Below are 10,094 nucleotides of genomic sequence, written 5' to 3'. Positions count from 1 at the left end.
TGCAATAATACTGCAGTGTCCCTATTGATAACTGCCTCTCTCTCAGTCAAATTATAAGAATATTATAATTCACACAGGGCCAGAAAGTGTGTGTTAACAAAGAAGAAAATCCTGCTGAGAATTGCGATTACTGAACAAATTTCATCTCAATTTATTCTAGTTCAAACTGAATCACTCCCAAAATGTGGGAAGAATGATATCAATAAAAAGTATACACATTTTGCTGAGCATAATTCAACAATTAATCCCAGATTATCCCGAAATGCATGTCTTGATACATATAATATGTGAGTTGTCACCATGATCACAAGACCTACTTATGGCACTGAGAAGTATTTATAAAGAACATTGATTGAAACGATTACAAAATGGTTTACAAATCAGTGGTCACAAGACAGGAATGCATGTAAAATATTTCCAATCATCATGCATATTTTTGCTCATATCACGTGTATGTTTCTACAAATGTACAAAGCATGTAAGTAAACACTTGCTGGGATATTTAAATACATCAAATACATTTTCTATTTTTATCATGTTATTTTCAACTTTATAGTAACGTGGGCTAAATGGTCCCAAACATGACTGACCAGACTTGTGAGTCTTATGCTAATGGAATCTATACTTGTTTTTCAGCTCCTAGACAATGCTCCACAAAATTCAGTGCATGCTGTTTTCTGGTGTAACTGGTGTTACAGCCACACAGAACGTCTTCATGCATGAAAAAGGAATGCAACATGGAAAATGGATTCAGAACAGTAATACAAAATGAGAAAAACCATGTGATTTCATTGCATGTGTGAAGACTCCATCTCTATTAAACCAGTTAAAATCCAGTATCCTACATGCTGTTATGTGGATATGAATATCAAATAGCCAGGAGACCCCTGAAATGTCACTGAACTGAGCACCGTGGGTGTAAACGTAATTATTCTAGTATAAGCTTTTGAGTCCAACAAACAAACAAACAACAAAATCAACTAATAATGTTGATCTCCATTAAAGCACCATCACAAAAGGCGCCATTTGTTTTCTTAAAGTGCTGGGTTGCTCATACTGCAGCCCTGACCAATCACAAGCATATTCAGCAGCATTTGAATGTTGACAGAAAATGCATGGACCAATGCATCCGAGTGTAAAACATCTGTTAGAATATACATTTGTGAACTGGTGCCGTGAAACATGATTTTATCACAAAATAAATACAGAAATGTAGAACCGAGCAGCAAATATTATGAACCTGTAAGATGCTGCTCATACCTCTATTTCACACACAGACTCACACGTACACACACACACACACACACTCACACTGAAACACACACCTCATAGTATACACAGTCTTACACACATTCTCTGTCTTGGTAACAGATTGCACATGGTTGGCGGTGGACATGGTCCCAAGGATTGTTACATGATGATGCAGTAAGATGCGCTCGTTCAGCCTGGACACTCTTTGAGGTTGACCGGGCCGAACACGCCGGGCAACCTGTCGAAAGAGACCGAGTCGCTGTTGATCCTCATGTCCTGGATGCATCCGACGAAGGACGATGTGACAGGGAGCATCTGTGGCAGTGACATCGCTGCAGGAGGAAGGTACATGGTGGTGAACTGGCGCAGCTTATTTTGACAAATGTGTTTGATGTTATTTGCTAGCTGTATGTTAACTACCATGAAGTCATTTTGTAAACTTTTCTCCAGAGTTTATGAAAAGAAATGAAATGAAATCCTGCATTACTGCCATTTAGATCATTTCATTATGCATCGTACAGCTTTTTTTTGCTGTTGATGTTGTTGTTTTTTTGCTTTAAAAGTAATTAAAGTTGTTATATTTTAAGAGCACCATAGTGTGGAGCTTGCCCTAAAGCCTTCATGACAGTTGCCTGGTTGTTAGTTGTTTGATTACTCTTGCATACCTTGTTAAACATGTGATATAACCTTTTCCTCATATTATCAAAGGTGTATCATATTTTTTAATCGTGTGAATAATTTAAATTGAACTAAATAGATTAACTCTAAGATTAACAGATTAATACTCACCAGGAATGCCACCCACATACAAGGAGTCTTTGGTCAAAGTTATAGTGGATGTTGGCGGTCCAATCTTGTATTTGTCTATTGTGTCCACATGCAGTTGCACAACATTTTTCCTCTTGATTACTGGAAGACACATGGACAGTGATTTAATGCAAAAGATTTCTCATGAATGATTTTGTCATTCATGACGTGACTTTGTGCATTTTACCTGAAATTTTATGAAACATTCCATCACATAAAGAAGCTTTTGGCTCCACCGACACCATGAAGTCCCCTTGTCCGTTGTTCACTTGTACCACAACCTGTAAATAGGAGCCAAACACAATGCTTTTTAATCACGTGTACAGGCGACAAGACGCTAATCCAGATTCAGGTTAACTCTTCTGAAAACTAAAATCTTGGATTCAGGATATCTGGCTGGAAAACTGATGTGGCCTCATTAAACAGACACAGAGTCAGGCCTAACCTCTCCTCTGAGCATGTAGACGGTGAGATAGTGGCCAATCCCAGGTCCATGCTGGGCACCGCTGGAATTACCGACGTGTAGCAGGAGCCCAGTTGGACTCCGTGGACGAATATTAAACAGCAGCTCAAAGCTGGGGCCAACAACAAAGGAGTCATCTGAAACACAGAAGTCAGATATTATCATGCTGTCATCATCGTCACAGATATCATAACTTGTGTATCACAGCAATGAGGAGACGGCCATGAAATGAACATATCAAGGACTCTGTCTCATAAGTGTCATAGTTTCTTAGAAGGAACTGACTAATTTCCTGAAAGTGTCCTTGAAAGACCTCTAATGAGAAAGTAATTATAGAGAAAATAGAGACAGTGATCTCTAATTAATCAGTCCCCATTAATATCCAGTGTGCAACTTATTCAGTGGACAGTAGGTAAGATGAACATGCAGAAACATAAAATTTGTCTTCCAGTGCGGTTGCACATTACTAGCATACTGAAAATGTGTTTCCTTTTTTCAAGGAAATTTCCGTATTGACAGCTGATTGTAACATTTTTTTTTTCCTCAACATAACTCTAATTTCCATTTTCACTAAAATGAATGCAATAAGTATCAAATTTAATTTTTAAAGATGTTGTCCTGCTCAGGATAGTTCCAAGGGAATTAAGAAATCTCCAGACCAAAATAAGCCTGAATTCACATGCCATCACTCACATCCCTCTTTTCAGATATGTCTACACTGTCTTTGTGACGCTGGCTTGTTTAGGAGGGGACAAATTGTGTGGCTGTGGTTGCAGTTCCTGCTGATGCAGAGGTGTTATACTCACTGATGATGACATGTGCCCCATCCCCTGAGAAATAAGCCCCTCTCTGTGTCTGTCCCTCGAAGCAGGGGCCAGCACCATGGTTTGTGGTTGGATTTAACATCGGTGCTCCGTTCATTTTAAAATTGCGGATACAGCCGGTCACACTTTGCTTTGGAAGGGCCTTCAACTAAAGGTAGAAAAATATACATATATGAAAAATATATATATATAACGAATTGGCTAGTGAGTACTTTTTGTTTTTGTCCAGTTTGTATTTCTTTTTTACCTTCAACTCCTTGTGAAGGGACACAGGAGCACTGCCCAGGTACACAGGTGACACAAAGTACTGCATGGACATCAGTTCAGCATTTGTCAGCTGACCATCCTGGGCTCTGATCCCATCCACAACCAATCGAAACTTCTTTTTCTCCAAACTGAATATGACCTACAAGCAACATACAGTAGTCACCATGCAAATTAAGAATTATAAAGTATTTAGCTTTGTTCTATCATGTAGACTGAGTGATTCCATGGTAACATTTTTGAATACATGTGATCAGTTTGATATGAGTCCACTGACCGAGTGCCACTTTCCATCATTGTACTTCTCCCGGTTGAGTATCTCCTTCTCTCTGCCCACAGACAGTCTGATCCTGCCTTTGGATATGTATAAAGCGAGATGAGTGCGCCCTCCTCTGGTAGCAGCAAAGAACAGCAGGCCCTCGGGAGCTCGGGTCCTGATATCCAGAGAGAAGTGGGGCCTGTGGAGGATAGGGAAAGACATCATATTTAGCGTTTATGTGTGTTGGCTCTGATATAATCATAGCATTGTTCTTGAGATGATGGACTCAGCCAAGCACACTTTTTTAATTAGAAATCCTCCACTGAAAGTTTCATGTGTGTGCATGCTGTATTGTGAAATTGTGCAGCGAGGGAGTACAGGTTCCTCACCTGGGCTGCAGGACCTGTAGTGGAAGGCTGTAGCTCAGGCTGCTAACAGGGCCCATACGGTAAGCATGTTGAACCAGGGCTGGTAGTGCACACGCTGATAGACTCTCATTAATCACCTGCCTCACACCATCCTGAAACAGCACAAACAAATAAAGACACTCAGCACAGGGATCAAAGTTGGCCCCAAAATCTTTGTTTGCTCAAACATCTTTGGGAAGTCTCCAGAGGGGTTCCACTCTGTCAGAAAATAAAGAATGACATAACATACATAAATAACATTAAACATACTGTCTTAAATTCGGGCCCCACAAATAGTGAAACAAAAGATCTCTCATGAGAAATATTAGGTGCTGGAGTCCAGACACTAAATAATGCAACCTTAAATATTTATAAATAACAATTTGGGTGGTATAGGAATACATTTTTGTGAGAGGATTTGTTGCTACATTGATATAAGAAGAAATAAATGCAGGCCATCATTGACTCGTCTGCTGATTATTTTGTAGATGAATCGTTCAGAGTGAACAATGTCCATCATATTTTTCCAAAGCTCAAGGTGACTTTAAATTGCTATTTTTGTTCATCCAATGGTCCAAAACCCAAATATATTCACTTTACTGTCATAGAAGACTGAGAAAACCAGCAAATATTCTCAAACATGAAGCTCGAACTAGTGCATTTTTAAGTTTCTTTGCTTTAAAAATGACTTAAATGGTAACTGCTGCAGATAAACTGTCCGTTGCTAATGCTATGATGCAGACCAAAGCAGTCTCCCAAACAGCGTTAACTACCAGCATATTATGTCTTCGATAAATAGCCAAGTATAACCTGGTAGTTTATGATTTCATCAGTCATGTAGTTAGCACTGATGATAACTGGTAGGTCAGTATGAATCATGTAATTATAGCTACAAAATAATACATCAGATGCTTTATGTTGGTTACTTTGAGTTTCTTGTTGCAGCACAACACCCACAAACCTTCTGTTTATTCAGAGGTGTGTTTGGTTTCAGCATAATTAGGAGTTTTGAGCTGTGCTTGTTCTAGTGTTCGGCGAAGCATATGCAGGAAAGTAGGTGCTTATGTGATATGAGTGATTTCAGTTAGGCGTACACTCAAGGACAACAGGGGTGAACTCGTAATAGAAGTGCAGAGATTTTAAAACTGTAAACAGACTCAAGGACCTTTTTGGAATGATGCATTTGGTCCTGGCACAATAAAAAATAAAAAGAATGGATGAGGGTCAGTTTACGCCCCAAATATTACACAGATATTACATAATGCAATATCAGAAGCCCATGACTGAATTTCACTGCACTGTCAACAACTGATTATTGCGCTCGCATGAACTCGTGCAGCAGCTCAGAATTCATTATTCAGGCGATCTATTGCGTGTCAGGGGTTGTTGGAGAATAGATGGTGGTAGAGATTTGGCCTCCTTTAGTCAGACACTCCACATCAAATACACAAAGCGTAGAGAATTATGATGGGCATGCGAGATCCACACTGATTTGAGGAAATTGTGTATCATGCTTTTGAGAACATAGAACGAACATGAACATACAGAGGTAAGCTCTACTCTCAGCTGTGAAACACCAACATTTCAGTGTTCCTCAACCTTAATGCCGGGAACCCTCTACGAGTTTCAAGAGATGGAAGACTGATAAATTTAGATTTGGTTGTTTAGTCAAGACAAGTTTATTTGCATAGCCCGGTATTACATACAAACTCTCACAGGCCTTTAGTGGCCCACAACTGCAGGGGTTTCCATTTCCATGATAAGTGCTTTAACTTGAAATAATTTAACAAGTCTGAAATATATCATTTGCATCCAACTATATGCTTCAAAGTAGAATATAGAAGTATGCCATAGTCAACTTCACATGAATCTTATCAGATAAAAAAGGCCAGAACATGCTGAGAAACTGCAGATCCTATTGTGTTTACAGGATATTAACTGTTTATCTTATTTTATAGAATAGTAAATACCTATATCATTATATAATCAGGTATGTCAGCGTTTAGGTCTGACAATAGTGAGTTAGTAGACACGTGCTTGTGAATGACTGTGAGAAAGTGGTTCATTACTGAGTCACATGAAGAAAAGAGACATGAGTTGATTTCAAGCTTGTTATTGTGAGTGTTTTCTTATTACTGGATTTTTAAATAGAACAGACAAAGATACAATACATTTAATAATTCTTATGATTATTAGGAACGTTCATGCAACTTTTTTTATTCAAGTACACTGCAGAGAAATGAGCTTGTGCATAACCAGCAGAACATTGCGCTGCAAGCTGCCGGTTTTTCGTGTCAATAATAGATTCTTGTCAGCGTCAGCGGGTCTTAGGGCTCCTCCTTCTTCATCTCTGGAAATAAGGCAGCAAGATATAATGTAAACAATGCCAACGTAAGACATACACTGTAATTATTATTTCACCTCCAACAATATATAGGAGATTCAAGATAAGGGTGGGCGTGACTTACTGCTAGTGAGCGGACTCAATCATCAACTCACCATGTTCATATTGTACATCTACATAATAATGTACTTTGACACACAATAATGTAAATTAATTCAAAGAAAACAAAGGCAGGTTTTAATTATTTCATCCAAATGTCAGGTTTTTCACTTGCTTACTAACATGGATGACAGTATGTGTGGGTATGTAAGGCAAACACTCACCTTGTTAGAGATGCGGTCCAGCATCAGTTGAGCGGGACTGTCAGCAGTACACACATCCAGCAAGACGTCTCCAGATGTCTGGAAGGTGCTGAAGTCCTCAGCTTTGTACAGGTTGTCTGGCCTGCAAACAGAACAAATGACAGATATAAAACACCAGACATCGAAGCACACACAGTGGCGTGCATTTCTGCTACAGTCATGAGCTAATCTAGTAAAAGATGAGCGATTTCCATGCAACATACAGTCAAAGGCTTGACACATTTCTTTAATATTTTAAGCAAGATTTTTCTTTTTTTTATTACTGTTTTTCAAAATAACAAAAAAGGAAAAGGGCACCCTGCGTGGTCAGCACTTAGTAACACCCCTTTTGGCAAGAACCACAGCTTGTAAAGGCCTTTTGTAGCCAGCTAATAGTGTTCTGGTTCTTGTTTGGGGGATTTTCACCCATTTTTCCTTTCAAAAGGCTTCTAGTTCTGTGAGATCCGTCTTGCATGAGCTGCTCTTTTGAGGTCTAGCCAAAGATTTTCGATCATCATTGGAGACGAGTTCTTTTCATGAAATTCGGACTCTTTTATCTCCAAATATACCTTTGCTTATTGCATTCAAAAAGTTCTGTTTTAACTTCATTCTTTCCAGAATGCCTCAGACTTGTTGATGCCTAACACTGAATTTTGCGGTGACGATGAAGGAAATGCTTTCTTCTGACGACTCTCCCATGAAGGCCATATTGTGCAGGTGTTGCTGCACAGTAGAACAGTGTACCAACACTCCTGCTAAATCTTCATGAAGGTCTTTTGGACTAATGCACAAATGCACTAATCTTACTTAAAATGTTTATGACTTCTGGGGATCTTTGACTCTCTTAACTATTTACGGTAACAAAAATTTAACCAGGGGTGCCCAACCGTTTGCATGCCACTGTAGGTACAATAACTGTGAAATTGTGCAGTCATGCAATGCAAAGTGAGGAAACCTTACCGTCTTGTGTAGAGGTTGGAAATGCAGCCTTTGAACTTCTCTTTACCCAGGAACAAGACGCCACCTGTGTCAGATATGGAAGTGCTGCCACTCTGCTCCTGACCCTTGTCTTCATCATCAATAACCAGCTCAATCCTGTTTGGAAAAATCATCACGGTATTTATTTGCACACAGATTCAAGTAGTTATTGAGTATTTGCCAGACTTTGTTAATTTTTCTATATCATAGTATTTGACATGCTTAATTTCAGTCCATATACCTGTTAAAATCACACCAACCCACAGACTAGTGGTCAAAACACTGTTAAAGATGTATGGATGTTCACTGTATTTTTTATTTATGTTTGAATGTAAAAAGACAGCCTCTCTCATACCTTCCACTTCTTCTGGTTACAGTCAAATAATGCCACTTGTTATCGTGATATTGTTTGTTTGATTTCCAGATCTTGTTGTCGAAGTTGAGAATGACATAGCCATTTTCCAACACGAGATTCATCCCATTAGCCTGGAAAACAGGAAAAAGATTTTTTTTTTTAACTTGGCCCCATTGTATTACTTGATCTCTGATCTCACAATTAAAACATCAGATTTCAAAGTAAATGTGAGGACTGACCAGGTGTTTGTCCTGCAGAATGAGACCCTGATTCTCTGTGCTCTTGAATCCGAGGGAAACAGTAACGTTATTAGCCAGACTAAAGCCCTTGAGGTCAGCTGACAGGGAGCCTCCCAAGTTGAGCTCTGCTTTACGAGTAGCCTACACAAGAACATGGACATTATATATCAGTTAATGAATTGGCACACATAAGCCATATACAATAACTGTGGTTTGAGCAGTGGGATGCAGGGGTTAGCGTCCTACCAGGGAATCCTTGGGGCAACCTTTGCTGATGCCCACATGCTCAGCAAGAGGTCTAAAGTTTTGATTCAGCTTCAGATTCTTCAAGCATCCTTTGAATGGCTGCATGGTGATGCTATACCTGCGAGGAGGAACAGAAACTCAAGTTATTCTCCATAAAGTGGGAAAGGATTGATCATCTAACTCACAACAAACAGCGATGGAGGGAGAAAATGATGGGCACGTACTTCTCCCTCAATTCTTGTGGGGCACCACCAACATAGTATTCTAGAAATTTGTTGTTTTTGTAGTCGGCTTGGGCTGTGACCACATCGATGTTGCTCACCCGGACAGTGAGTTTTCCCTGGGCTGAACTAATGATGAGGATGTCTGCCCAGTCCTGCATCTGCAGAAAGGATAGAAGAGCGAGACGCAGTTGAATGAATGATGCTTTATTTACAAATGTCATCTGGTTGAGTCTTGAGGAAGAAAAAGAGAAAGAAAAAGCTTCTTACCGGGAATAATTTCTTGTCATGTTTGACTGGTGCTTTGAGCAAATTACCGCGTAGGAAAATGGTGCCCTTCTCTATCGTCACGGTGAAGTAATTGTCCTATGTTAGAGAGGAAATAGAGTGATCAAATTTTTGCAAATAGTACAGATAATTCTACTAAAAATGTATCAAAATGTAAGATTTAAAACGTGACCATATGAACAACTTACCTCAATTCCTATGAAGAAGAGCAGACCGTTTTCTGAGCGAGTATAGATGGTCATGCCGACGACGAGGACATTATAGTTTTTACCCATAACCACTTTGCCATATCCAGTGCCTTCATAGTAGTCAGAATCCATTGGAGGTACATATCTGGATAGAGGTGAAAGTCACAAAGTACTACTTTAAAAATCTGATTCAAGATTCAACAATCTAACATTTAACATGCTCTGTAAGTGCAGGTTGCATGTCTGTTTGTCTTGAAAGAATTTTCCATCTGCCCTTTTTCTATGCCCACGTATTCAGGATCGCAGTGGGGCTGGAGCCCACTCAACCATCCACTGGACAAGAGGCAGGAAAAAAGAGCTCAGCAGTCTAAGGTAGGGCTAGCCCGCTGATAAACACCAGTAAAAGGCCACAAGCAGCCTGACCCACATGTCTTTGTGAGGAAACACCCAGATCGCTATGGGAAATCCACAAAAAACACAACATGATCATGTGAGTGCAGCAAAGAAAGGACCAGTGCCAAGTTCAAAAGCATTGTTCAGGCAGCAAGGAGGGTTTTTATCCATTCATGCCACAGGGGAAACATCAAAAACCAGGGTGGGGTGAGACTGAAAATGTCTA

The 10,094-nt window shown here is 39.7% G+C and overlaps 1 protein-coding gene across 3 annotated transcripts in view; it reads right to left on the bottom strand.

The window, feature by feature from the left end:
- Positions 1 to 139: 139 nt before the first annotated feature.
- LOC121614552 (laminin subunit alpha-3-like) overlaps positions 140 to 10,094 on the bottom strand; it is a 54,456-nt gene continuing 44,501 nt past the window's right edge. For 2 of the 3 annotated variants that reach the window (XM_041948482.1, XM_041948483.1), the window contains 16 exons: positions 9,476 to 9,620; positions 9,270 to 9,365; positions 9,003 to 9,160; positions 8,779 to 8,896; positions 8,533 to 8,673; positions 8,294 to 8,424; positions 7,921 to 8,055; positions 6,943 to 7,063; positions 4,258 to 4,388; positions 3,887 to 4,067; positions 3,593 to 3,751; positions 3,328 to 3,493; positions 2,504 to 2,658; positions 2,246 to 2,339; positions 2,041 to 2,160; positions 140 to 1,583 (listed from right to left, as the gene is read on the bottom strand). In XM_041948482.1, the coding sequence (XP_041804416.1) occupies positions 1,441 to 1,583; positions 2,041 to 2,160; positions 2,246 to 2,339; positions 2,504 to 2,658; positions 3,328 to 3,493; positions 3,593 to 3,751; positions 3,887 to 4,067; positions 4,258 to 4,388; positions 6,943 to 7,063; positions 7,921 to 8,055; positions 8,294 to 8,424; positions 8,533 to 8,673; positions 8,779 to 8,896; positions 9,003 to 9,160; positions 9,270 to 9,365; positions 9,476 to 9,620 (2,194 nt within the window). In that variant the 3' untranslated portion in view covers positions 140 to 1,440. Of the gene's footprint in view, positions 1,584 to 2,040; positions 2,161 to 2,245; positions 2,340 to 2,503; positions 2,659 to 3,327; positions 3,494 to 3,592; positions 3,752 to 3,886; positions 4,068 to 4,257; positions 4,389 to 5,942; positions 6,626 to 6,942; positions 7,064 to 7,920; positions 8,056 to 8,293; positions 8,425 to 8,532; positions 8,674 to 8,778; positions 8,897 to 9,002; positions 9,161 to 9,269; positions 9,366 to 9,475; positions 9,621 to 10,094 lie in introns of those variants that run through there. The other variant, XM_041948484.1, reaches the window with a different exon arrangement.

This window comes from Chelmon rostratus, chromosome 12, assembly GCF_017976325.1.
Source record: "Chelmon rostratus isolate fCheRos1 chromosome 12, fCheRos1.pri, whole genome shotgun sequence".
NCBI lineage: Eukaryota > Metazoa > Chordata > Actinopteri > Chaetodontiformes > Chaetodontidae > Chelmon > Chelmon rostratus.
The sequence above is the reverse complement of the archived record's forward strand: the minus strand, read 5'-3'. Positions and strand labels throughout refer to the sequence as shown.